The 27,484-nt window shown below is 41.6% G+C and overlaps 1 protein-coding gene across 3 annotated transcripts in view; it reads right to left on the minus strand.

The window, feature by feature from the left end:
• Nucleotides 1–27,484, minus strand: part of ADAMTSL1 (ADAMTS like 1) — an 825,746-nt gene that overhangs the window by 46,424 nt on the left and 751,838 nt on the right. For all 3 annotated transcript variants that reach the window (XM_045509897.2, XM_045509896.2, XM_010946030.3), the window contains one exon: nucleotides 24,867–25,001. In XM_045509897.2, coding sequence (XP_045365853.1) covers nucleotides 24,867–25,001 — 135 coding nt within the window. The remainder of the gene's footprint in view (nucleotides 1–24,866; nucleotides 25,002–27,484) is intronic.

Consider the following 27,484-nt stretch of genomic DNA (forward strand, 5'->3'; position numbering starts at 1 on the left):
AACAGATAACTTCTAGATCAAACTCACTCTTTTTTGGGCTTCCGCATTCTCCACGGCACTTACACTGGGTAAAGGTGGAAGGTCTAGAGAGGAAAACGCACTGTGAAAACAGAGGTGTTTACCTGAACTCTAAACAGCTGCTGAAACTGAGAACTGAGTTTCTCAAAGGCATTCTGAGGACATCAGAGACATGAAAGCCTCTGTCCAGGTGTGGGCAGGGCAAGCACAGTGTGAGGGAGGGGCACGCACGTTATTCAGTGACCTCACTGGGCACCCACACTCCACTCTAAGACATGCCATTAGCGCTCCACGGGGGTTCTGCTCCTAGCGCTCTTTAAAGACTAAAGCTGGGAAACTCCAGAAAGCTGAGAAGAAAAGACAACTTTTCCCTAGAGTAGTAAGTTTTTCCCCCTAACATGCATATTGGGCTTCTGATTTTTGGAGGGGCGGGCGTGAAAGGAAAGTGTTTACAATAAAGTGCTCACATGTTGCCATCTCTTTGTCAAATAGTTTCTTAAAAATAAAGCAGTAGAAAGACTTTTATCATTGCTGTTTGTAAGGAAGCCTAGAGCAGGAGTTGGCAAATATTTTTTAGTAAAAGGTCACATAGTCAATATTTGAGATTTTGTGGGCCATATGGTCTCTGTCACAACTACTCAACTCTGCCAGTGTAACCTGAAAGCAGCCATGGGCAGTATCTAAATGAAAGGGGTCTGGCTGCGCACAAACAAACCTTACTTACAGCAGGTGCTAAAACAGACCTGGCCCAAGGGCCAGCCCCGGGTCCAGGGTATGAGATCATTAGAGTGTCTGTACCCTGAGAACACACCATGTAGAAAGTCACTAAATGCCTGTGCAGGATCTATTTTTACCTCCAAAGACAAGTCCCGTTTTCGTGAGAAGGAAGATAAATCCAGTACCTTCTTTGCCAATTAATAGGGTCAACTTGTCTTTAAAAATACCAATGCATGCTCATCACAGATTGAAAGTTAAGAAAAATGTAAAAATAAAAAAATCATAACCACTATATTGTTCCTTCACATATGTGTGTCTATCACTGAATAGATTAATAAATCTTGGCTAGTCTGTCTATCTGTCTATCTCATCCTTTTAAGTTGCTGCTTAAGATTTTGTATATGAATGTATCAGAACTTTTATTTGGTCAGGTCTCTATTTACAAACGATTACACTACTTCAATTTTTCACTAACATAATCTACTGTCTGGTGACATTTTCAGTATATACCTCTCTGTATCCAAATATCTCTTTAGGTTATATTACTGAAGTGACACTGCTGGTTTAAAAATATTGGTACATATTGTCAAGGTGCCCTCCAGAAATGTTATACTAATTTATATTTTGGGCAACAACGTATGATAGTACATGTCAACCAATTCTTGGCTATTGTGGCTGGCAGGCACAACAATGGCCCCTTAAAGGTGTCCACGTCCTAATCCCTGAAACCTATGACTGTGTTACCTCACATAGCAAAAGAGGCTTTACAGCTGTGACTAAGAAAGCAGGTGAGATGGGAGATTATCCCGGACTGTCCAGGTAGGCCCAATTAATCACAAGGGTCCTAACAGTTGGGAGAATAGAGGGTGAGGGTCAGAATCAGAGAGATGTGAAGAGACCAGCTATTGGTCTTGAAGACAGAGGAAGGGTCAAAGGGTATGCATGACTCTGGAAGCTGGAAAAGGCAAGAAGCTGGCTTTCCCCCAGAGATTCCAGAAGGAATGCATTCAGCCCACCTTGACTTTAGCCCAGTAAGACTCCTTTAGACTTCTGACCTCCAAAACTGTAAGAATAAATTTGTGTTGTTTTAAGCCACTAAATTTGTGGTACTTTGTTATACCAGCAATAGGAAATTAATACAAATTTCACAAATGTTTTCCCTCTTCACTAATCTCATATACAACAAATATCTCATTTTTATTTTTCCTTGATTAATAGTAAGATTAAATCGGTTTTTAACCTTTGATGTATAGCAAGTAGTGAATGTTGCTGGGTCACAGATCTCTTTGAGAATCTCAAGAAAGCTGTGATTCTGTCACCAGAGAAAAGCACCCTTGCACGTATACTAGGGGGCTTACAGAGTCCCCAGGGCTCATGGACCCCAGGTTCCCAACTCCTGAGCTAGAGAACAGGAGTGAAAAGTGTCCCAGCGATGCACTCGCCCATTCAAAGTCAGAGGCTTGAAACACGGCAGCATTCTCTGGCCACACAAGAACTGATCTTGTAAAAAGTGCTTGACCTAAAGGGCAGTCATCAGCACTCTGGCCAAGCTGAGCCTTCCTGCAACACAAAGTAGAAAGGGTGGGCACTGCCCAGGGCCCATTCCTTTAGTTCTCCCCCTGTCTTACTCTTTAGCTTCTAAGGTGGAAAGCAATGTGGTTGCTGTTTAGAAATTCTCACACCAGCACTGTGTAGGCGTTGAGGCAGTGGTGAGAGGAGATTGGTTTATAGAGCAAGCTTGATTGAGTAAGTAAATGCATTAAGGAGAGTATTACAAATATGGAAAGGGCGAAAAACAGAATAAATCCTGTGGTGTTAGATAAGAATTGGGGATACAAAGAAGGACTCATGGGTCCCAATGTACAGATAAATATGGAAATAGTGTGTTTGTGTGTGTGTGTTTGCGTATACATACATATATTCTTTACTTCTGTGCACTGAGAAGACCTGAGAGGAGTGACATTCCAGTAGCAACAAATAAACCTGACCTGGAGATCTTGGCTCCTAAATACTGTTCTGCAAAACTGGAGCAGGGCAAGGTCAAGGTGAGCTTGACCTGACAAAGTAATGAAGTTCTCAAAAAATGATATGGACATGTCAGAAGGTACAGGAGTCATCTTAAGGGGGCTCTCCTTGGCTAAATCTTGGATTATTTTTTTTTTTACCTCGAAATAATAAAAGGATAGCAATCAATTACAGCCCACTGGATATGACAGGAATCCATGAGTCCATGTAGATATAAAGAAGTAAATGAATAAACTGTAAGTTCAGTGAGGAATGAGGTATCTACCATAGTCTCAAAGCACCTTTTCACAAAATACTCATTACAAGAGAAAAAGAGTAACTTTAAGATCAAAAAGCCTGGCAGATACCACCTTGATCAAGTGACTGGAATTAACACCAGCTGTAATGGTAGAAAGGCAGTCATGGTCATGTGATCTGTGGCAACGAGAAAAGCCCAGCATCACTTCCGTGGTGTTCCTCCCAAAGATGCGTAACTTGAATATAATTGTTGAGGAAATATGAGACCAATCCAAATTGAGGAACATATTTCAAAATAGCAGGCCCATAATCTTCAAAATGGTTACGGTCATGAAAGCCAAGGGAAGCCCAAGGAATTGTGCCAGATTGAAAAAGACATGAGACGTGAGACATGACAACTCAATGCACTGTGTGATTAGGGGCTGGTTGCTTTTGCTAGTTAGGACATTATGGGGACAACTGGCAAAAATGGGAGGAAATATACACTGGGGGATGGGCTATCACGTCAGCTCTCAAATGGATCAGGTAGAAAAGCTCTTTGTATTACACTTCCCAACATTTTTTGTAAAGTTGAGATTCTTTCAAAATAAAAGTTTGGTAATTTTTCATTACCATAAGAAATTCTTGTACCAAATCAAGAAATAAAACAACATGGGAAAGGAGAGAGAAAGACCTGTTTTATACATCAAGACCTCAAGATCTGGAGGATTGGGGAACTGATAAAGGTAACCATTCAAAGTGGCAAAACTGCTGGTGACTCAGAAAATGAGTTGTTAGGGTTTCATTTCACATAGGTTTAATCAATTTTAATTATTTTTTTAAGACTTGAGAAGAAATCTCAAGCAGCATTTGAATAAGACAAAATTATTATGTTACAGACTTCGAATTGTCTGTGGTATTTAACGGCTAGAGAGGACCCATTTTCAGAGGAGAAGCTGGATGGAGACAGGAGAGAAAATCCTTCAAAAGTCATGGAACAGGATGTGTTTGTTGGTTTCTTAAAAATACAAAAGGCTTATATTTAATGCTCAGTAAAGCCGACTTAGCACAGGTTTTATTTTGCCTCTAATTTAACTTTTTATAGTATTTTTTCCTGCTGCAACCATGCCATTTTAGGAATGATTTTAATGTGCTTGGAAGAAAGATCTTCAGCAAAATCTCCAGGCATTCTCCATCACCCTGTTAGGCATTTCTGAACTCATGCCGATGAGTCAGTGCCTGAACCATGGCTTTCAGCAAAGATCTGAGATGCCGCGAAAGTTCATTAAAGTCAAGAACAGCAGGATTACAAGAATTAAGAGGAGGTACAGCTGTATTGTGCAGAGAGGAACACTGTGGTCATTTTCTTCTGTGCCTAAATTCTTTTTCTGGGCTCAGGAAGCTGGCAGGACAACAGACACAGAGACTTGCGCTGGCTTATCTCTCCTGATAGCATTTCAAAGAGTCACACATTAGATACAACGGTCCCTGCCATGTTCCAGAAAGGGCCTTGAATGAATTTTTGGTCTTATCTCCTTAGCAACAGGAATTACAGGGAGCTCATTATTTCTGAGCAGGCACTGCCAACAAAGAGATGGAGAATTCCATAATCATAATGGATTTTTCACATAAAAAGATTCCCGACAGAATGTTTTTGGAATGAAACTTGTCTTTCTACATACCTCTCAGAGATAAAGTATCAAAGGTGAAGGATGAAAGAGAGTTTGAACTTTCCAATAGATGGAGACATATGACTAGGTTATGTTTCCAGAATAAGAGTACCATTATTATTTTTTCCTTTGGCCTAACCTACCTCTGGCCCAATCTACCTTCTAAAAGATTTGCTTTCATAGGCTGAAGTGGGTAGCGAAAGGCAGATGGTCAACAAAATCCTTTTTGAGCTGTATAGGTTTTCAAAGACAGTGCAAATCTCTTTCTATTTTCAGGAATGTTACCAGCAGCCCTGGCATGGGGGCATCCTGGCAAAATGTCTCCCCAGGAATGCTCATGAAAACACTGAAACAAAACCAGCACTCAGCCACACCGTGTGTTCCTTGTTGGGATCTTAAGGGTGCTGAAATGTGATTCTGCCTCTCTCCCCTACTCTCCTTTCTGCCAGCAGAGGGAGGGTGTCTTCCCAAGTGGTAGCCCTATGTTTCCATGAAATGGGAGGCCCAGACTGTAAGCTGTGTGACAGTCAAGATATCATGGAGTTCCTGGCACATAGTAGAGGTGTTAGAAATACTGGTGGAATAGAGCTAGGTTTCAAGTCCAGATTTTATTCATTTATTCTTGAAGAGTTAATATATGATTCAAAATTTAAAAGGGAACAAAAGGGAATGCTGTGCAATTCTCCCTCTCACTCCTTTCCCCCTCACGAACTTCCTGGTTCCTCTCCTCTTAGGCAAACAGCATTCCCAGTTTCTTGAGTATCTGTAAGGTACTTTTTTGACATGAAAAAGGATATTCAAATTGATCCCCAAAGAAAAATCATACCTTCCTCTTTTTTTTTTTTCTTTTCAAGGGCAAACTATAATTAAATAGGCTTAAAAAAAAATTCTTTTCAAAACTCTGGAGGCCTTAAGGTCTAAGGAAGCCGTGACGTTAGACTATCAATGCCAACATCCACAGCCAAGGAGAGGATGTGAAAGGGTGGGTGTGGGTGTGAGACAGAGAGGTGGGAATGACTTCAAAACTTTTATCCAGAAGACAAAGGTATCCTAAAACAGAAGCTGGGTAGTAATTTTCCTGTTTCACAAAAGGTAGAAGAAACTAGAGCTAATTAGGGTAGGAGGTTAAATAAACTTGATCTCCATAATATTTGCCAAACTCAACTCTTCCAAATCTTTCCTAAAGACAGCAGGGTGTAACACATGAAAAGGTGGAAGACTGCAAACCCCCACAAGCGGCCAACAGGTGAGTGGAGGTGGAGATAACACCCTGCCTGAGTTTTGATTCCGGAACAGTCATAGATTTGCATGAAAAAACCAAGTGAATCCAGGCATCTGGCCTCCATAGACCAAGCACTGGATATAGAGCAGGCCCTTGTCCTCTGCTTTCCAGTACTCCAGTCTCACGTGGAGGGTCAGCTAATCCACACCCGTGTTCCTTTCCTGGCCTGTCTAATCCCATATCCTTCTTGGTGTCGCCTAGGACCCATTTCCCCATCAAGTCTACTCAGATGGGATGAGTTCTCTGTATTTTATGAGCGACATTCTCCAGGACAGTCGGCATCCTCTCCTAAGGCCCCTTAGGAAAACAACAGTGCAATCTGTATTCCTGTGAAGAGGAGCAAGTAAGGAAACCTTTCATCTCGTGTGACTCTCAAATCAGTCCTAGCAGACAGGTTATCAACCCCTTTCAGGCATGAGAAAGCTTGAAGACACACAAAGGTTGTGTGACTTGGCCTAATTCACCTCTGATTCATGCTCCTTACACCTGTCTGGGTTCAGGAGTGAGCAAAACCTCTTTCCTTCTTCTTGCTTAATTTACCTGAGATAGGCTGGGATTGTCAAAGGAACTTGACTAAAATGTATATTAAATTAACTAGCCAATATGTAAAGGAAATACAAGTAGCATAATATGGGTAAGTGAAGGAAAAGGTAGGTTGACTTGAGGCCTGAATCTAGCTTCTTTATCCCTGCCTCCAGGACCTGGCCCCCACGGGCATTCTTTTTTTTTCTTCTTCTTCTTTTCTAGCTTTTATTGACACAATCGACATATAATGCTATGTAAGTTTAAGGTGTACAAAGTGTTGATTTAATACACTTACTTATTGCAAAATGATCACCACCGTAGTGCCAGCTAACACCTCCATCGCCTCACATAATTACCATTTCTTATTGTGGTGAGAACATTTCAGATTTACTCTCTTAGTAACTTTCAAGTATATAATACAGTATCCCAGGGGCATTAAGTTCTTGTTCCTCTACTTCAGGAAGGGGAGGGCTGGGGCAAGAGCAGGTGCTGCCAAGGTAATGATGACTGAAATTAACCGAGCGCTCACTGCGTGCCAGGGCACAAGTGCTTTACACACATCACCTCGTTTACTCTTTTCAAAAAACCCTGGGGGTATATACAGTTATTACCTCCACTTTACAGTCAAAGGCAGAGGAATTCCAGGACTTGCTCAAGGTCATGCAGCTGCTGGCATGTGGCAGAGCCAGGCCTTCTGGCTTCAGAGCCGGTGCTCCCAGCTGCTGTGCTCAGCGAGCTCTAATGCGCATGTGAAGGGCCCCAAAAGACAGCATGGGGCAGATGGAGAGATGGGAAGAGAACTTCTAGGAGAGGAGGGAAACCTTGGTCTTTTATTATAAATTCACAGCTATTCTTCCTCATGGACTTACCACTGCTTCCCCACCATTCTTTCTCTGCTGATCTTTTCTCTCTCACTAGATTCGAAGTTCCTTTATGTCAGAGGACACACCTCATGCTTCTCTGCTCCTACCCAGAACCCCGCACACAGTGAACTCTTCTACAAGGCACCGATCTCCTGAGTGATTTTCAACCAGTAATTCACACTCACAATGGCAACACATTCCTATAAGGAAGAACTTGTGGCAGATCCTAGTGAAGAAGAGAATGGAATGGACTTCTTGGTTCACAGTCAGTTATGGAGGCAAGAAGTTAACATACTTTAGGACCTACTTCATACCAGGCACTAAACTGGGCAGGCTGCAGATGATCTCTCATTTAACCCTTAGTATAATTATTAATTCTGTGAGATGGGCATTATTGCTATGGTCTGCATGTTAAGTGTCTCCCCCTGCCCAAATTCATATGTTGAAATCTTAATGCCCAGTGTGATGGTATTAGGAGGTAGGACCTTTGTGGGGTGCTTAGGTCGTAAGGGTGGAGCCCTCATGAATAGGTTAGTGTTTTTATAACAGGGACCCCTAGTCCCTTCCACTTTGTGAGGACACAGCGAGAAGCTGCTGGCTAGGGATCAGGAAAGGGGTCTTCACCAGCGTGTGACCATGTTGGCACTGTGATCCTGGACTTCTGGCCTCCAGAACTGTGAGAAATAAATTTCTGCTGTTTATAAGCTACCCGGTCTGTGGCATTTGTTACAGCAGCCCAGACTAAGACAATTATTTATAAATGAGGAAGCAGAAGCTGAGGGTTTAAAAATGGGTCTCCTAATTGAGGTGCCCCCTCCTCTCTTCTACAAAGTGTCCTGTGAAGTGTTCTCTCTACTCAACAAAGTGTCCAAGCAACTGAGGCAGGAGGAGGTCTTAGGTCACGATCCTGCTTTGCTCTCTACCATGTGCCTCTGGGCCCTGAGGTGGCTGTAAACCTGCCTCTAGCACCACGCAAAGAAGCACAGAACCAGCGTGGGTATTTTCAAGAGCCGGTTCAGGGCTGAGGAAGGATTTATTAGGGAAAGAGTAAGAGTTCCTCATTTTCCCACTGATGGGCTTTCAATACTGTCTATTTTAGGGACATCCAACTCATTCACGTAATTCCTGTCAAACATGGTGAGGACGGCAGATGGCCTGGGAATTGTGTCCTGGTGCCAGGAAAGGGCAGGGGCAAGTGTGTGTGAGTTTCTCAAGGTCCCCATTTCCTGACTGTTTGGAGTCTTAAAATAAGCCCGTGCCTGGATGCTTGCTGTGGCCTGGAACAGTGGCTAGGCAGGGAGATTTACTGCCTTGCTTTTTGTGTCCAACTATTTTAAGGGTCACTTATGCTCTGGTGTCTTTTTAAATTTACGAATGTTCACTCCAGTCCAAAGAGCCGCTCTGCTCCTTCCTGTGGCCCCCTCATGAATGCCCGCTGAAATACTGATTTCGTTTTACACTCTGTGTGCTACAGAGCTTCCTGCAGTTCCTATGTGCTCTCTAGTCTCTACTTGGGATTTTACTTAAAAAAAAAAAAAAAAAAAAAAAAGAGAGACACAAAGTACATAAACATGGGCCATAAACAACCACAAAGTGCTGACTTTTTGTCTTAATAGCAAAGCATATTCTCTTTGTGGGTAAAGCTATAGGAAAACAGAAGCAGGTTCCATGTGACATAAAACGTCAGGGTCCCAATATAAATGAGGAAACAGATGCCAACTCATGTCTCTTTGAAAGGGTCAATTCCTCTTCTTTCCCTTTCCGCATCAAGTATGTGAGCCTTCTCCTTCATGGTTTTTAAAAACCTTTCCTCTGCATCACTTTCCATGCCACGCCTGCAGTTTCTGATGGGGAGCGGCCCCCACTGTGGATTAATTTTTACTTAACCTTTGACCATCAGAACTTGTTGTTTCCATAGCCATCTTTAGAGAGGAAGCAGTGATGATCTAAGTCTTCCTAACCATCATAGGAAAAGTGGCTTTTCAACAGGTGTGGCCTGGGGTCCTCACTGACTGTTGCCATGTGAATTTCCTCAGAATTGGGTTCAGGAAGTGCCCAATCTAGTCTGTACCAGAACAATCAGGAAGTGCAGTGGGTGGGGTGAGGGTGGAGCTATGTGGGACAGATGACAGAGCTACGATTATAATAGAAATAAGAGGTGGAAATGACTCACAAGGACTTCTAAGCCAAAGCTCTGCTCCCTAGCCCTGTTTTAAATTACCTGAGAGTCTCTAAGGAGCCTCTTCTCTCCCCAGGACCCAGGATCTAGCTGGGAGACGCAGGTGAGGAATACCTTTAGTAATACAAGGCGTTGTAGGTTAAGTGTCTCATCAGTGGTCTACAGACAAACCATGGCCTGGGGGCCAAGGCCAGCCTTGTTTTTGTAAATAAAGTTTTAGTGGACCATGGACACACCCATTCGTTTACTTATTGCCTATGGCTGCTGTACACTACAATAACAGAGTTGAGTCTTTGCAATATCTTATGGCCCTCAACACCTCAAGTTTTTCCTATCAGCTCTTTATCACAAAAGTTTGTGCATCCCTGGTCTAGAGCAGGTCCCTTAATAGGCATGCAGGGAGAGATCACTCACGCTAGAGCACTGCAGGAAGGCTTCACAGAAGGGCTTGGCTGTGCCTTGAAGACTTCTAGGATTTAGCCAGAGAGGAAGATAAGGGAGACAGTATTTCAGGCAAGGAAAACTCAAGGCCATGCAATTACTATGGAAAAGTTTGACTGGAATCGGGGGGGGGGGGGGGGGACTCCAGTCAGCCCTCTGTATCCACAGTGGATTGATTCCCTTGCCTAAATCAAACCCTCAATTCCTTTATATAAAATGGCATAGCATAGTTGGCCCTTCATGTCTGTGGGTTCCCCATCTGGGGATTCCACCAACTGCAGATGGAAATTTTAATCTGTGGTTGGTTGAATCTATGGATGCAAAGCCAGCAAATAAGGAGAACCATTTGTATATTTATTGGGGAAAAAATGGACATGTAAGTGGACCCCTGTGCAGTTCAAATCTGTGTTGTTCAAAAGTGAACTGGATTTGACTCAGGAATAAGATGGAAGGATGGATGAAGCGGCTAAGTCTGGGTAGCACAGAGCCTTGAATGCCAGGCTGAAATAACTGTAAATGATAAAACATACTATTTTCCAATACCAGCCTCTACATGGGTAGAAGAGGAGAAGGAAGTGACTTTGAAATTCCATTCAGGTTCTGAGAATCCATTTTTAAAAATACTGATGCCTAACTCCACCCCAGACCAGAGATTCCGTCTTAATTGGTGGAACACTTTTTTTCTTTTTGCTTCCTAAGTGACTCTACTGTGTAGTCAGGAACCCCTTCCTCGATGCAGGAAATAGCCAGGCACTTGCCAGCAGGAGCCCAGCTCAGGGCCAGGTAGATGTAGCAGGTGCACAACACATGTGAATCAAATTAAGCCAGCAATATTGGCTTGTACCAGAGCCAGCCTGATAAGCCTGTGTTTTACTAGAGTCAGCTCTATAACATTCAGTTGGCCACATGGTTGCCAATAAAAGAAATCACTTCTGCCTGCCCTTCCCTAATCCTGGAAAAGCCCGTGATGCTCAGTGCAATATTGAGTCTGTTTATAAATTTGGGCATTTATAGATTTCTTTCTCACTGTTATTTTAACATGAGCATTTACAAGGCCTTACACAATCTGTCCTCAGTCTTATTACCTCTGATCTTCTCTCTCCACACACAACCCTGATGACTCTGCTCCCGCCACCCACACCTGCCTCCCTGTTGTTCCTTGAACACATGGGCATGTCCCCGCCTCAAGGACTGCACGTTTGCCCTTTCCCTGCCTACGACGCTCTTCTCTTCCTCCAGACATGGCTTGGAGCTCACATTCAAGTCTTTGCTCAAGGATTCCTGTCGCAGTCAGTCAGTCCTCTCCTGCCCATCTAATTTAAAACTGCATCCTATCCCACGTAGGCTCTAGCCATCCTTCTTCCCGTAGCACTCACCCCATCTAACATACTCTGCCTTTTACTTAATTATGTTTATTTTCTATTTCCCTTACTACAATGTAAACAGTGTAACAGAAGGGATTTTTTTTTAAACTACAGTGAGGTAGCACCTCACACTGGTCAGAATGGCCATCATTAAAAAGTCTACAGGCAACAAATGCTAGAAAGGGTGTGGAGAAAAGGGAACCCTCCTAAACTATAGGTGGGAATGTAGACTGGTGCAGACACTACGGAAAACAGTATGGAAACTCCCTAAAAAACTAAAAATAGAGTTACCATATGATCCAGCAATCCCACTCCTGGGCATATATCTGGAGAAAATTCTAATTCAAAAAGATACACGCGTCCTAATGTTCATAGCGGCACTATTTACAATAGCCCAGACATGGAAGCAACCTAAATGTCCATCAACAGATGACTGGATAAAGAAGATGTTAAAAAAAAAAAAAATATATATATATATATATGGAACAATGGAACACTACTCAGCCATAAAAAGAATGAAATAATGCCATCTGCAGCAACATGGATGGAACTAGAGATTATCATACTGAATAAAGTAGGTCAGTCAGAGAAAGACAAATATGATATCACTTATATGTGGAATCTAAAAAAAAATGATACAAACGAACTTATTTATAGAACAGAAACAGACTCACAGACATAGAAAATAAACTTATGGTTACCAAAGGGGAAAGAGGTGGGGATGGTTAAGTTAGGAGTTTGGGATTAGCAGATACTAACTACTATATATAAAATAGATAGACAACAAGGTCCTACTGTATAGGACAGGGAACTATATTTAGTAGCTTGTAGTAACCTATAATGAAAAGGAATATGAAGAAATATATATATATGTATAACTGAATCACTTTGTCGTACACAAGAAACTAAAACAACATTGTAAATCAACTATACTACAATAGAAAGGTAACAATAATAGGAGAAGGGATTTTTATCTATTTTGTTCTCTGCTGCATCCCCGGCGCCTTCAGTGGTGCCCAGAACATAGAAGGAACTCAGCAAGTATGTGTTTATTGCATCAGTGCTTGGAAGGCTTTTACTCATCCTTCAGGACTGAGTTTGAACAGTTCTTCTGTTAAACCTTCTCTGATTCCCACTTTATCCAAGAAAGAGACCCCCCTCCTCTCTTCCGTCTGACTTCTTCTGCAACTCTTTAGAGCTTTTCTGTCTGTCTTCCTACTTCTCAGTTCCTCCAAGGCTGGGAGTGGGGCCCAGGACCTAGCATCGATGGAGACTGAGCAGGTGGGTGTTAAGGAAATGAGTCACGATTTAACAACAGAAGCTTTGGACAAGCCTTCTCCTCATCACCACCCTCTGTGCAGTTGTACACCTATGTAGGTCTCCATTTTTATCTAACACCTTTACTTGAGTGGACTGAAATGCGTCATCACCACATAGGAGGTCCAGTAGTTGCAAAGAGAAAAGCCTAAACACTCAGATGCTTTTACAGGAACCATATTCAATATCTTGTAGTAACTTATGGTGAAAAAGAATATGAATATGAAAACAAATATATGTATATTCATGTATGACTGAAGCATTGTGCTGTACAGCAGAAATTGACACAATATTGTAAACTGACTATACTTCAATTAAAAAAAAAAAAGGACGTATTGGTTGTGTGGATTATCTTTCCCTTCCATGTTAATCTATTTACCAAGTCCCAGTGGTATTACTCCCTACATATCCTTGAATTCATTCACTTCTTTCCATTCTCTCCAGTTCTCTAGTCTAAGACACGGTTATCTCTTACCTAGGATACTGCAGCCACTCCTAAATAGTGTATTTATCTAGTCTCTTCCCCTAGAATCCACCCTCTATGTTGTGGCCAGAACGGGCTCTTAAAAATGCAAATCAGATGATGTCCTCTCCTGCTTTTAAATCATGCAGAGACTTCCCATTGCACTTAGAGCACGTGTGGAAGTCTTACAGTGGCTCAGAATGCCAGCAGTTTTCTCCCACTGCCCTCTTCAGCCTCATCTTAGGCCCCTCTTCCCTTAGTCTTTACTATGATGGTTCCTCAGATGCTTTAGATGTTCTTGCTTCAAAACCTCTGCTGGTTCCTCTGCCTGAAATGCTGTGGAATTTGTGTCTGGAATGCCCTCTCTCCACTTAGGTAACTTCCACCCTGTCTCCCAAATTCAGCCCAAATATCCCCTTCTCTGAGAAACCTTCCCTAAACTCAGATCGGGGGTGCTGTCCTGACACAGGCCCCCCAAGCACCCAGTTCCTCCTCTTTTAATCACAGTCCTCTTGAGTTACTTTCCCCACCAGACTCAAAGTGCCCCCATTAGAATTCAAACTGGCACAGAACAGGCTCTCAACAAATATTTACTGAATGAGTAAGTCGATCGATCTTTGACATACTGCCTTCTTTAGGCTCTTTACCAAGGCTTTCAACTTCGAACACTGATATTTATTCAACTGTCTAATAAACCCTCCTACCTTGAGGGGTTGACATGTGAACAGTGACTGTAAACTCCACCTTTGACTCCAGACCCAGGTCCCCTAAATTCCAGCTCCAGCTGCCTCCTCACTGTGAGAGGATCTGTAGGAGCCGCCCAGTCACAACATCAGTGTTGGACAAAGAAACATCCTTTCACCTTTGAGCATGAGATTTTGGTCCACCAGAGCATCGGTGCACTTAGCAGAGACATCTGGAACTGCATCTCATGCCAGCTGGGCTCTGTGGTTCTCAGCCCATCAAATGAGGAGAGGGGAACCTGCCAGAAGGAAACCACCACTGCCCGACTGTGGCCTGTGGGCCACGGCCCGGCTTCTCTGGGGCTGAAAGGGCTCTGAGAAGGGAAGCTGTTCCCTGTGCAGGGCTAGGCCAGGGAAGCAAGCTGCTGCTGACGCCCAGGGGCTTCTGTTGTGTGTTGGCTGTGACCCTCGAGTCCCCAGCTGGGGAGAGGGGCCTCGCACAATGATTTCTTTTATGGAAAATTTTGCACACTCAGGTTTGAGCACCTGAATTGCTCTCCTCTTGGTAAATCACAAAACGTGAGAAAAGGTGTGTGCAGCTTGGCTCCCTGTGGCCCTACATGATATGAATTTCCAGCAGAGATGCACAGGAGTCCCTCTGACTGGGCACTGGAGCTTACTCACAAACCCTTATGTATATATTCCCTGAGACATTCTAACGGGTTCTGGACCTAAAGAAGCTATACGAAAAAGTACTGAACTGCTTTTCTTAAGCCACAAATCATTACCTGTATTTTTTTTTTTTTTTTTTTTTTTTACTGGAGGTCCCTGAGGTCATCTGATTCTGATAAAAGTCCAGGGCCTTTATAATAAGATTTTCTCTCTTTCCTAGACTTCCTGGGGAAGAACACTACTCCTGTTAAGTTATGTTCACTTTTCTCTTTCAGGCCCTTGTACTTCATGGAGAAAGAAAACACAGTGGCAGGATAGAGGACAGAGTGATCCAGACTATGATCCACCTCGGGGACAGGAGACATGTGACCCATACCACAGACCTCGGCATCCTTTCTGCATAATGAGCAGGGTGCACTTGATCAGGGGCCAGCAAACATCTCCTATAAAGGGCCAGATAGGACATAATTTGGCTTGTGGGCCACATGGTTTCTATAGTAAGCACTCAGCTCTGACATATGGTGTAGAAGCAGCCACAGTCAATTCCTAGGTAGGTGAGTGGGTGTGGCTGTGTGCCAATAAGGCTGTATTTACAAAAACAAGTCGTGAACTAGATTTGGCCCCTGGGCCATAGTTTGCCAACCCTGGAAGACATTATCTCTTAAAAGTAACTATGTAATAATCCTAGAACATGATTACCAAACTTGGGTACCAGCTTGATATATTTACTTATATATATAAAATATATTATACATATATTATATATTTTATATACATACATTATATATGTATGTGTGTGTACACACACACAAACACACACACACATATCTGTATCTGACCAAGATGGAGTAACAGAGACTGGATTTACCCTCCTGACCAAAATAATAAGAAAGTGAACAAAAAATGAAGCAGTGGTTTTCAACACACCGGACATGAGGCAATGAAGGACACTGATCCCTGAGAAATGGGTAATAAAATGAGGTGAGCCCTATGCTGCCCTGGCTTTGTGCCCTGAGAAAATTTCCAGGCTGCAGCCAAGGGAGACCCAGGTGGACTCAGTGGACTTTCTGGGTTTAGGAGAAGGAGCTGAAAGGGAAAATTTCCTGTTCCCATGAGCCAGCCTGGAAAACCTCATGATTCAAAGGGCATTGGCTAGAATGTGGTTGAAAGTGACAAATACATCATTGAAACAGAATAGAGAGTCTAGAAATAAACCCACACATATAAAGACAACTGATTTTCCACAAAGGCACGACGACAATTCACTGGAGAAAGAGTAACCTTTTCAACAAACAGTAATGGGACAAGTTGTGTACCCATATGCATAAACATGAACTTTAGTATAGACCTCACACTATATATACACAAACTAACTTAAAGTAAATGAGAGAGCTAACTATAAAATGTAAAATGATAAAACTTTCAGAAGAAAATATGGGAGAAAGTCTTTGAGACTATGGAGTAAGCAAGGATTTTTTAACTGTAACACCAAAAGTATCATCTGGAAGACAAAAAAATTAATAAGTTGAACTTCATCCAAATTAAAACCTGCACTCTGAAAAACACCAAAAGAGTGAAAAGATAGCCACTAACTAGGACATAATATTTGGAAAACATTTATTTGATAAAAGACTTGTGTCTAAAATATATAAAGAACTTCCAAAACTCAATAATAAGTAAACAAAAAACCCAATCAAAAAAACACAGAGCAAAAGCTGAACAGATACTTCACCAAAGAAGAAATCAGGATGGCAAATAAGCACAAGAATAGAAGCTCGACACTATTAGGTGTTAGGAGAATACAAATTAAAATCACAATGCCATGAAACTAGAAATCAACAACAGAGAAACAAAGGAGAGAAAAAAGGAAAGCATGGAGATTAAACAATATGCTATTAAAAAACCAATGGGTCAATGAGGAAATCAAAGCTGAAATTAAAAAATACCTTGAGACAAATGAAAATGAAAGAACAACCACACAAAATTTATGGGACACAGCAAAGGTGGTGCTAAGAGGGAAGTTTATAGCGATACAGGCCTTCTTCAAAAAAGAGAACAAAAACCACCAAAAGGCAGCAGAAGGAAGGAAATTATAAAGATCAGAGAGGAAATAAATACAATAGAGATTAACAAGACCATAGGAAAAAATCAACCAAACCAAAAGCTGGTTTTTTGAAAAAGTAAATAAAATCGACAAACCTCTGGCAAAACTCACAAAGAAGAAAAAAGAGAGAGCACAAATTAGCAAAATAAGAAAGGAAAATGGAGAAATTACAACAAATAAAATAGAAATACAGAATATCATATGAGAATATTATGAAAAACTATATGGAACCAAACTGGATAACCTAGAAGAGATGGACAAGTTTCTGGAAACATACAGTCCACCAAGACTGAATCAAGAAGAAACTGACCACTTGAACAAACCGATCACTAGAAATGAAATCAAAATAGCAATAAAAAACCTCCCTACAAATAAAAGTCCAGGACCAGACGGCTTCACCGGGGAATTCTACCAAACATACAAAGAAGAACTCATACCAGTCCTTCTCAAACTCTTCCAGACGATTGAAAAGGAGGGAATACTCCCAAACTCATCCTATGAAGCCACCATTACCCTGATACCAAAACCAGGCAAAGACACTACAAAAAAAAGAGAATTATAGGCCAATATCACTGATGAACATAGACACCAAAATCCTCACCAAAATTTTAGCAAATAGAATCCAACAACACATAAAAAAGATTATACATCATGACCAAGTGGGGTTCATCCCAGGGACACAAGGGTGGTTCAACATATGCAAATCAATCAACGTAATACCTCACATCAACAGGAGAAAGGACAAAAACCACATGATCATCTCAAAAGATGCAGAAAAAGCATTTGATAAAATTCAACACACATTTATGACAAAAACTCTCGCCGAAGTGGGTATAGAGGGAACATATCTCAACATAATAAAAGCTATATATGACAAACCTACAGCCAGCATAGTACTCAACGGTGAAAAACTCAAAAGCTTCCCACTAAAATCTGGGACAAGACAAGGATGCCCACTATCACCACTCCTATTCAACATAGTCTTGGAAGTCTTAGCCACAGCAATCAGGCAAGAGAGAGAAATAAAAGGGATCCAAATTGGAAAAGAAGAGGTAAAAGTGTCACTATATGCCGATGACATGTTACTATATATAGAAAACCCTAAAAGGTCCACACAAAAACTACTAGAGCTGATTGAAGAATTCAGCAAGGTGGCAGGTTACAAGATTAACCTTCAAAAAATAGTTGCATTTCTTTACACTAACAATGAATCAACAGAAAAAGAAAGTAAAGAAACAATCCCGTTTACAATAGCACCCAAAGCGATAAAATACCTAGGAATAAACCTAACCAAGGAGGTGAAAGAATTATACGCAGAAAACCAGTGATGAAGGAAATTAAAGAAGACTTTAAAAAATGGAAAGATACCTCATGCCCTTGGATTGGAAGAATCAATATTGTTAAAATGGTCACACTGCCCAAGGCAATCTACAGATTTAATGCAATCCCTATCAAATTACCCAGGGCATATTTCACAGAACTAGAACAAATCATAATAAAATTTACATGGAACCATCAAAGACCTAGAATTGCCAAAGCATTACTGAAGAGAAAGAAAGAGGCTGGAGGAATAACTCTCCCAGACTTCAGACATTACTATAGAGCTACAGTCATCAAGACAGCATGGTATTGGTACAAAAACAGACATATAGACCAATGGAAAAGAATAGAGAGCCCAGAAATGAACCCACAAACTTTTGGTCAGCTCATCTTCGACAAAGGAGGCAAGCCTATACAATGGAATAAAGACAGTCTCTTCAGCAAATGGTGTTGGGAAAACTGGACAGCAGCATGTAAAACAATGAAGCTAGAACACTCCCTTACACCATACACAAAAATCAACTCAAAATGGATCAAAGACTTAAACATATGACAAGATACAATAAACCTCCTAGAGGAAAACATAGGCAAAACATTATCTGACATACATCTCAAAAATTTTCTCCTAGAAGAAATAAAAGCAAGAATAAACAAATGGGACCTAATGAAACTTACAAGCTTCTGCACAGCAAAGGAAACCAGAAGTAAAACAAAATGACAACTTACGGAATGGGAGAAAATTTTTGCAAATGAAACTGACAAAGGCTTGATCTCCAGAATATATAAGCAGCTCATACGATTTAGTAAGAAAAAAACAAACAACCCAATCCAAAAATGGGCAGAAGACCTAAATAAGCAATTGTCCAAGGAAGACATACAAATGATCAATAGGCACATGGAAAAATGCTCAATATCACTAATTATCAGAGAAATGCAAATCAAAACTACAATGAGGTATCACCTCACACCAGTCAGAATGGCCATCATTCAAAAGCCCACAAATGACAAATGCTGGAGAGGCTGTGGAGAAAAGGGAACCCTCTTACACTGCTGGTGGGAATGCAGTTTGGTGCAGCCACTGTGGAAAACAGTATGGAGATTCCTCAAAAGACTAGGAATAGACTTACCATAGGACCCAGGAATCCCACTCCTGGGCAGAAGGAACACTACTTCATATATCCAGAAGGAACACTACTTCAAAATGACACCTGCACCCCAGTGTTCATAGCAGCACTATTTACAATAGCCAAGACATGGAAACAGCCTAAATGTTCATCAACAGATGATTGGATAAAGAAGAGGTGGTATATTTATACAATGGAATACTACTCAGCCATGAAAACCGACTACATAACGCCATTTGCAGCAACATGGATGCTCCTGGAGAATGTCATTCTAAGTGAAGTAAGCCAGAAAGAGAAAGAAAAATACCATATGAGATCGCTCATATGTGGAATCTAAAAAAAACCAAACAAACAAAGCATAAATATACAAAAATAGATTCATAGCCATAGAATACAAACTTGTGGTTGCCAAGAGGGCAGAGGGTGAGAAGGGATAGACTGGGATTTCAAAACTGTAGAATAGATAAACAAGATTATACTGTATAGCTCAGGGAAATATATACAAGATCTTATGGTAGCTCACAGAGAAAAAAATGTGACAATGAATATATATATGTTCATGTATAACTGAAAAATTGTGCTCTACACTGGAATTTGACACAACATTGTAAAATGATTATAAATCAATAAAAAATGTTAAAAAAAAAACCCACAATGAGAAACCACTACACACCTAGTAGAACGTTTGAAATTAAAAAGATGGACTATAGCAAGTGTTGGTCAGAATGTGAACTAGAACTGTCGGGCACTGCTGGTAGGGATGTAAAGTGGGCAACCACTTTGGAAAACAGTTTGGCTATTTCTTAACATGTTAAACATCTACCTACCATATGATCCAGCTATTTAACTTTTAGGTGTTTAATCGAGGGAAGTGAAAGCATGTGTCCATACATACGGAAGCTTCATTTGTAACAACCAGAAATGGGAAATGGTGTCGCTCCACAGGTGAGTGACTGAACAAGCTGTACTGTATCTGTACCATGGACACTAGTCAAAAATAGAAAGAAATGTGCTACTGATGCAAGTTACAATACGGACAAATGTCAAAATAATGATCCTGAGTGAAAGAAGCCAAATCTCCCAAAAGTATGATTCTTTTTATGTAACATTCTAGAAATCCAATCTAATCTATACTGACAGCAGATCAGTAGTTGCCTGTGGTGGGAGTGGGTAGGGCAGGGGTGTGAAGGAACAATTACAAAGGGGCACAAGCTAACTGTTGGGAATGATGGATATGTTCATTATGTTGATCATGGTAATGGTTTCATAGGTGCAGTCATGTCAGAATATAAAATTTTAGACTTTAAATATGTATTATTTATTGTACATTAGTTATCTCTCAATAAGGCTGTTAAAAAACGTAAAAGCTTCTATGTCATATACTCCCATGTTCACAACAGCATTATTAACAATAGCCAAGACATGGAAGCAACTTAAGTGTCCACTGACAGATGAATGGATAAAGATGATGTGGTATATACACACAACGGAATACTACTCAGCCACAAAGTCAAATGAATTTTAGCTATTTGCAACAACACTTATGGACCTGGAGGGTATTATGCTTAGTGAAATGTAAATCAACTATACTTCAATAAAAAATTTCATATCAAGCATACCTATATATTGGATGTTAAAAATCAATAAAATAGGTTAAATACCTATTAAAAAATGGACAAAGAACCTGACCAGGCAATTCATAAATGAATGTAAATGACTGATAAACATTAAAAACAAAATTATTGAAAAATCATAATCAAAAGATAAAAATTATACCACTTTTTGTATTTTATACTACTGTATATTCACCAATTAAAATGGTAAATGTAATAACTCTTGGTTATTGTTGATAATATTTGGGGGAAATGGGAATTCTCATATAGTGCTGGTGGATATTAACAGGGGTAAAAAACCTTTTTCGAGGGCAATTTGACAACATATTGTAAAAATCTAAAATATACAAAATTCTTGCAACAGTAATCCCACTTCTAGAAATTGATTCTAAATAAACAGGGATGTACACAAGTATTTAGGATTAAGAGTATTCATCATATCTATGTTTCTATATTAGCAAAAGATTGCACAGAATTGGGAAGTTCAACATTAGAGAATTTGTTGAATAAGATATGGTACCTCCTACCAGTGCAGCCATCAAAAACAAAATTATAGAAAAATATTTAGTGACAATGATTGGAAGACGGTTGTTATATACCATTAAGTGAAAAAAGTTACAAGTAGTATTTAGAGTATGATTTCATTTTAGACCAAAAATACATATAATGTATATATTAGTGGCCAGGAAAAAGATAGTTGCACTGGTTACCTCTGGGCTAGGTAATTATAGATCATTTTCATCATCTTTTTGCTTCTATTTTTAACTGCTCTACAATGAAGATGTATTGCTTTTAAAATAAAAACTCCAATACAAGTTATTTTTCAAAAAATATCAAAGTTAATGCCCTATAAGTGGTACTGTGAGAAATATTAGTGTTGGGCCTTAGTGGCCACAAAAAATATTGAACAGAAGGCTGCAAAAGGGTGCTTTGGGGAAGGCATTTGATGCTGCTGCTTTAAAAATGGAGCCCTGCAGGGTACCGCTTGGGCCTGGAGGTGGAGGCATGGGCATTGGCCTTGCCCTCCAGAACAGCTGGTGCAGTTTCGGCCTCCCTGCACAAGGGACAGCTGGAAAACAAGGACAAAAAAAAAATGAGGACTTGTCTTGCCTGGGACAACAGATTCAGTGAGGCTGGGTCCACTCTGCACAGCTGAGCCTCTACTGGATATTTTCCATGTCAGAGAGCAGAGTGTGAGGATGGCAAGGGACTCACTAGTCCCAAGTCTTCATTTACAGTTATGGGACGTGAGGCCAAGATGAACCCATGCATGTGTCACTCAGTGAACACTCCTTCTTGAAAGATGCAGCAGTGGCTTGAAGTGAAATCAATGCCAGAGTGTCTGAAAACTGAAACAGCCCTTTCTGCAACAGACGCACCTACTGGGAGTCTCAGCACTCAAATCTTTATGGAGAAGAGTTAGCTCTGACACATGACTTTAAAAACCCCAAATCTCCCTTCTCCCCTTCCTCCCACGAAACCATAGAATCAAAGCCCATGAGTTATTGTCCCTGTGCCACAGAATCACGGAGTTCTTTCAACGTGTTGCAGCCAAATACCTCGTAGATGGGAGAAATACACAGCAGTCTCTATATTTACTGGCTGCAATGGCGCTGGCAAATGGCTTTTCTCCTGTGTATCAACTGCCAGTGTGCTTCGTGGGAATGTTAAGATGAATTCCAAGTCAGAGCCTGGGCTGAGTGAGTGCCATGGATTGATTAGGGGTGACTTGGCTGTGGAAGGGGTGATTAACAAGGCTCTTTGCCACATATTTCCATCCTGATCTAGAACATCTGTTACCCTCAAAGTAGTGTTTCTTCATTAACTCTCTCCCACTACTGATTACTCACTCTTATAGAATGTCAGACTCATCTTTCAAATATTACTTTAACTGCATCAGTCTCCTACTTAAACACCCTCTGAAGATCTTTCCACACAGCAGATCTATTTCCACAGTCTAATAATCAAGGTCCTCCGAGATTGAATGCCGTTTACCATTCTACGTTCCGAGCAGCCCTGTGCAGAATCTCTTCTTTGGCCTCTCTTTGGCCTATTTCATACACCCAGAATGCACACTCTGGTCTGAAAGGACCACCAACAGGAGCCAGGGATGGGAGCCGGTCCAAACGGGAAGGAACAAACTAACAGATCAGGATGAGTCACTAGCCGGGAGGCTCGAGATAGAAGGAGGCTCTTAGAACATTTGTGGTAAGGGCTGGAGTCAAACCTGAGTGGACAAGCTCTGGCTGAGGCTTGTTCCTTTAGAAGGCCTACTTTCTACCCCAGTTTAGCTGCCTATCATCAGTTTTAAAGGAGAGGATTTTACAGCTTTTTCTGAGCAGATACCTGATATACATCCCACACTTTTCATCTCTGGGCTCATGGCATCTTCCTCACCGTGAGTGCCTGTTTCCTTTTCTTTGTGCCTATTTGAATCCCCACCCCAATTCCTTCAGTGCTCAGCTCCAAAGCCTAACAATGAGGCTATGTCTCAGTGACCTTCTTCTCAGAGTCCTGGTACTTGACATCATTCCCTAATTCATCTCCACAATTCCACATGGATCTCTCCTAGTTCTATAGTGTTGGCAAGATACTGACATTGACCACTAGAGTCCATTTTGCCCACGCAGTTACTTTCAGGGGCTTTATGGATACTGACTCAGTGGTTTATTCAAGTAGAGCAGTCTGTGTACGAACTAAGGCATTAAGATATCTCTTAATGGTCAGATTTAAATACCAGTCTAAGGTAACAAAGCCCCATAAACTGGAAATGGAATGCAGCAGCATAAAGCACACTGAATTCTTATTGCCTAAAATGAGACAAAATATTATTCCAGAATACGGGAGAAAGAAAGTAAAGTGGAAAAATATGAGCAGGTTAACTTCTCCAGGATGCTGAATGGCACCGAGTGACCCAAGAGTTACTGATTTTGAAAATAAACTGTTGCTGCACACCCTGCTAGTGACTGGGCTATGATAAATAGTTATGACAATCTCTCAGAGTGACGGGTCTAAAATAAAAAAGGTTTACAATGCACACATTTAATCTGTAATAAATTTACCACTAGATGCACCCTCTGACACCCCTCCCCCCCGCAAAAGAAGCAGTTTTAAACTGTGAATTCTGATCAACACGACGTGGAAACACTCAATGCCAAGTTCCTGTAAGTTATGAGAAACAGAATAGGGCTGCCTTTTACTCTATCTGTGTCTTATTTTCACCCAGATCAGGAACAAAGAAATCAGAAGCTTTTTCCCTATGCTCATATGCATTCTTCGCTAATTTCAGATAACAAAAACTGAAGGTAATCTTCCTGTGTTATCGCCCTAAAGATACCAAGCCTTGTAGCCATGTTATCACTAGTATGACTGGGAACCCATGGGCCTCCTGTTCCCTGCTAGTGGGTGAGGGTAAGGGTAGAGGTAGAGGAACTTTCCACACTGAACCAAGGGAATAATTCTGGTTACCACGACCAACATCTGGGGCCAAGACTTCCTCCATTTTGTGGACCTGATTTTCCCAGGCCTTGAAGGCCAAAGAATTCTTTTCCATCCCGACCATCTCCAGAGGTCATGCTGGGATTGTAGAGGTTGTTCTGGCATCTCCGTGGTCCTGGTGTGAGGGGCCCAGGACCTGGATACAATTCTCTGCTACACGAGGGCACCGGCCATGTGGGCAATAACTGGGTGAAGGTTCCCAATGACAGATTCCAGGGAAATTGTACCTGATGGCAACCTGATGGCATTAAACACTTGCCTTGAGGAGTCTGTCTGGGTTGGTATTAAGCCCTACCTACTGAAGGAGGCTTAAATAGATTGCCTGGCCTTGGAGAGGTACTGATAATGCAGTTTTCTCCTTGAAAGCTGGTTATAGCTCTAATTTAGGTAAGAGGAGGTCATAGGGGAGTCCTGGGATACAATTGGCAAAGGGAGATGAGATACAGAAGCTGTTCTTTACTGCTTTATCGTTCTCAAAGTTCAGAGCATCAATCTGATTGAGAGGATCTGGACCGTGGCATCAGCCCCAGAGGATTCAGAACAGAGCCACATTGGACTCTGAACAAGCTGGAGTCCAGACTAAGAACTGCATTCACCTCAGATGGAAAGTCAGCCAAGTTTCCACTAGTGAGTCTGGATCCTGTAGGCAATTTAGTGATTTCCTGTTGGCCACCCCCCACTGCTGCCTCCCTCCCACCTACAAGCAGTCACCCATCCATAAATCCTGTCCAGCCCTGGATTTCTGCCTAATGTTCCAGAGGGTTGGACTCACCAAGGAGAGCGGAATTCCCAGGATCCAGGACCAGCTGTGTTCCCACAGGAGACGTCAGCACCGAAGGAAGGTTCGGTCCAGTGGCTGAAAGCATGGCCCTGATGTCTTCCAACTGCGAGGGGACGTGGGGGGGATCTGTGAGAAGGCAGATGGTGGATCAGGCAGGTTGAAGCATCACTGCTGTTTAAGGGGAGAGGGAGAGGTGGGCATGCGTGTAAGTGTGTCTGTGTGTAAGGCGGGCATTACTACCATTGCCTTTAATATTGTTTTTCCCATAGAGAAGATGTTCCTATCAAGGTGAGTCAGAATTTCAAACATATTTGGTGCCTGAAACAGTAAAGTTAGTAATAAGCATCAGGCATGTTGATTTCTGGAACCCCTCACTGTATACCACTTATACCGCGGTGCCACTGGGCACGCTATAGACGTGCAGGTAAAGGGAAGCACACTATAAGGACACGTGAAAAACCCAGCACTTCTTCAGCATTTACTGTATGCCAAGTCCTGTGCTAAAATATTTTATACTCCTTGATTTATTTAACTCTTAGAACATCGTTTAGAGGGAGGTACTTTCTTTTGGTCTCCACAGACGGGGATACACCACAGGAATTTCTTATGTAAAAGGATCCTGTGAGTGTTTTTTTCTTTGAAGAAAAGGGTCCAGAAAATTGTGAAGCTGGCAATTTGCTTTGTGATGTGGATTTTTATGCCCAAGTAGGACCAGATAAGGACAGGGATGACTTGTTATTCAAAATCTTATAAGGAGTCAGGGCTGACATCATTAGGAACCAGTTAACCAGAGCTAAAAGTGACAAAAATGGGGAATGTGGTGACTTGTTCACTATTTCCATATAACAAATAAAGAGGCAGGGACCGGCTAAATGTAGTGGTAGGATGACCCCAGGTTCTCCTGGGAAGGAAGCAGGAGCCCGTCCCCCTCTTGCTGCGTCTCCTGCAGCACTGCAATTCACATTCCAAGGCCAAACCCCCAGCCCTTTTTCTCTAGAGCACTTGTTGCAGTGGAAAGAGAAGCAGGAATGCTGCCCTCTAATTGATGGTCATTTCAGCAGTGTTCAGTGAGGGCCTACTGTGTGCTTGCCACCTTGTTCAGTACTTGTTAGGGATGGCAAATAAATCAGTCACAGTGCTGTTTGAATCTACTTCAAGCCTTGGTAAAAGACTTTCACATACAGAAAACAATGATGAGCTTGATATATATAATTTAAACATTATAAAAACATTATATATATATAATGGATAATCTAAAAATATTCTTTACATGGTATACTGTAAAAACATCATGACTGGATTCAAGGACCCTCAGTGTGAACTCTGGCTCTTTTATTCACTAACTTGGGCAAGTCACTTATTCCAAGCCTTAGCTTTCCTCATCTATAAAAAGATGACAAACCTCATCATTCCCAAGGTCTCTTTCTACTCTGAAACACCGTGATTTTAGTGGATAGTGACAGTTTATTCACACCTAGACTTTCCTCCTCTCTTCCTTTTTAATATTCCCTCAAAAACATTGAAATTGAATATTGAGAGACATGGAATTCCCTCAAGACTATTGAAATTGAGTAGTGAATATTCCTTCAACAATATTAAGCTCAAGAAGCCTTTGTTTATTTAGTAAGACACAAAACGGGAGGTTATGTCCCCTCTTCAAAACCATCGATCTTTCTGAGCCAAATGTCAGCCCCGCCGGACGCCCTCACAGCTTCTATCATAATTTACTTTTTCAAGGCATATCCAGACAATCTTCCTAGGGGAACTGTAAATTCCCCAAGGACAGAAGTCACCACTTGTATTTATCCTAAAGCTCTACATGGGACTTAGAGGCAACCCTTAATGAATATTCGTCCAATGGGTATATGAATGCAGGAATGAGAGTCAGCCTCACGACACTTCAGGTCTCCACGTTACAGGTTAAGTCACACACTGTGGCATCAAACCTCAGCTTTACACAGGAAATCCCTCATTTAAAAATGAAGTCACATTTTGGGCTGATTTAAAAAAAGAAAAACATTACTCCTAGGTCTATAAAGTACCTATAAAAATGAACAAACTGATGAATAAAACCAAGACGTCTGATTGAGGAAAGCCCTAAAATTAAGGATCTAAGTAGTGATTTTTCCCCCATCCAGTTTGATTAAAATAGGAAGCCATTACGCTCTCCAAACGCCACGTGCACGGTCACAGCGAATTGGAGCTGGAACGCGGCAGCCCCGGCTCCCGGAGCCGGCACACTTCATCAGCGGAGCTGCAGTGGCTGCTACAGGTCCCATGCTTTCATCTCTGCTAGCAGAGGCCACGAGGAAGGGCTATTAAGGAGGAAAACCCCATGGCAGGCACCGTAACTCAGTGTGGGGCAACAGTCTCTGGGCCTCGGGCTCCAGACTAGCAGCGCAGCCAGATGAAACCCAACACGAAACAAATGACATCCTTCATGGAGCTGATTTTCTGTGGCTTCTTAAGATGACTAGAGGTTTATGCAGCCACTGGTGAGATGAAAACCCATCTGGGCCTCTCTGAAATCTGAGCGGGCAGGGGCTGGAGACTCTGTGCTTTGGTATATCATCAATTTGGGGTGGGAAAATACAAGCATACATACAGTT

This window comes from Camelus bactrianus, chromosome 4 (genome assembly GCF_048773025.1).
Source record: "Camelus bactrianus isolate YW-2024 breed Bactrian camel chromosome 4, ASM4877302v1, whole genome shotgun sequence".
In the NCBI taxonomy this organism is placed as follows: domain Eukaryota; kingdom Metazoa; phylum Chordata; class Mammalia; order Artiodactyla; family Camelidae; genus Camelus; species Camelus bactrianus.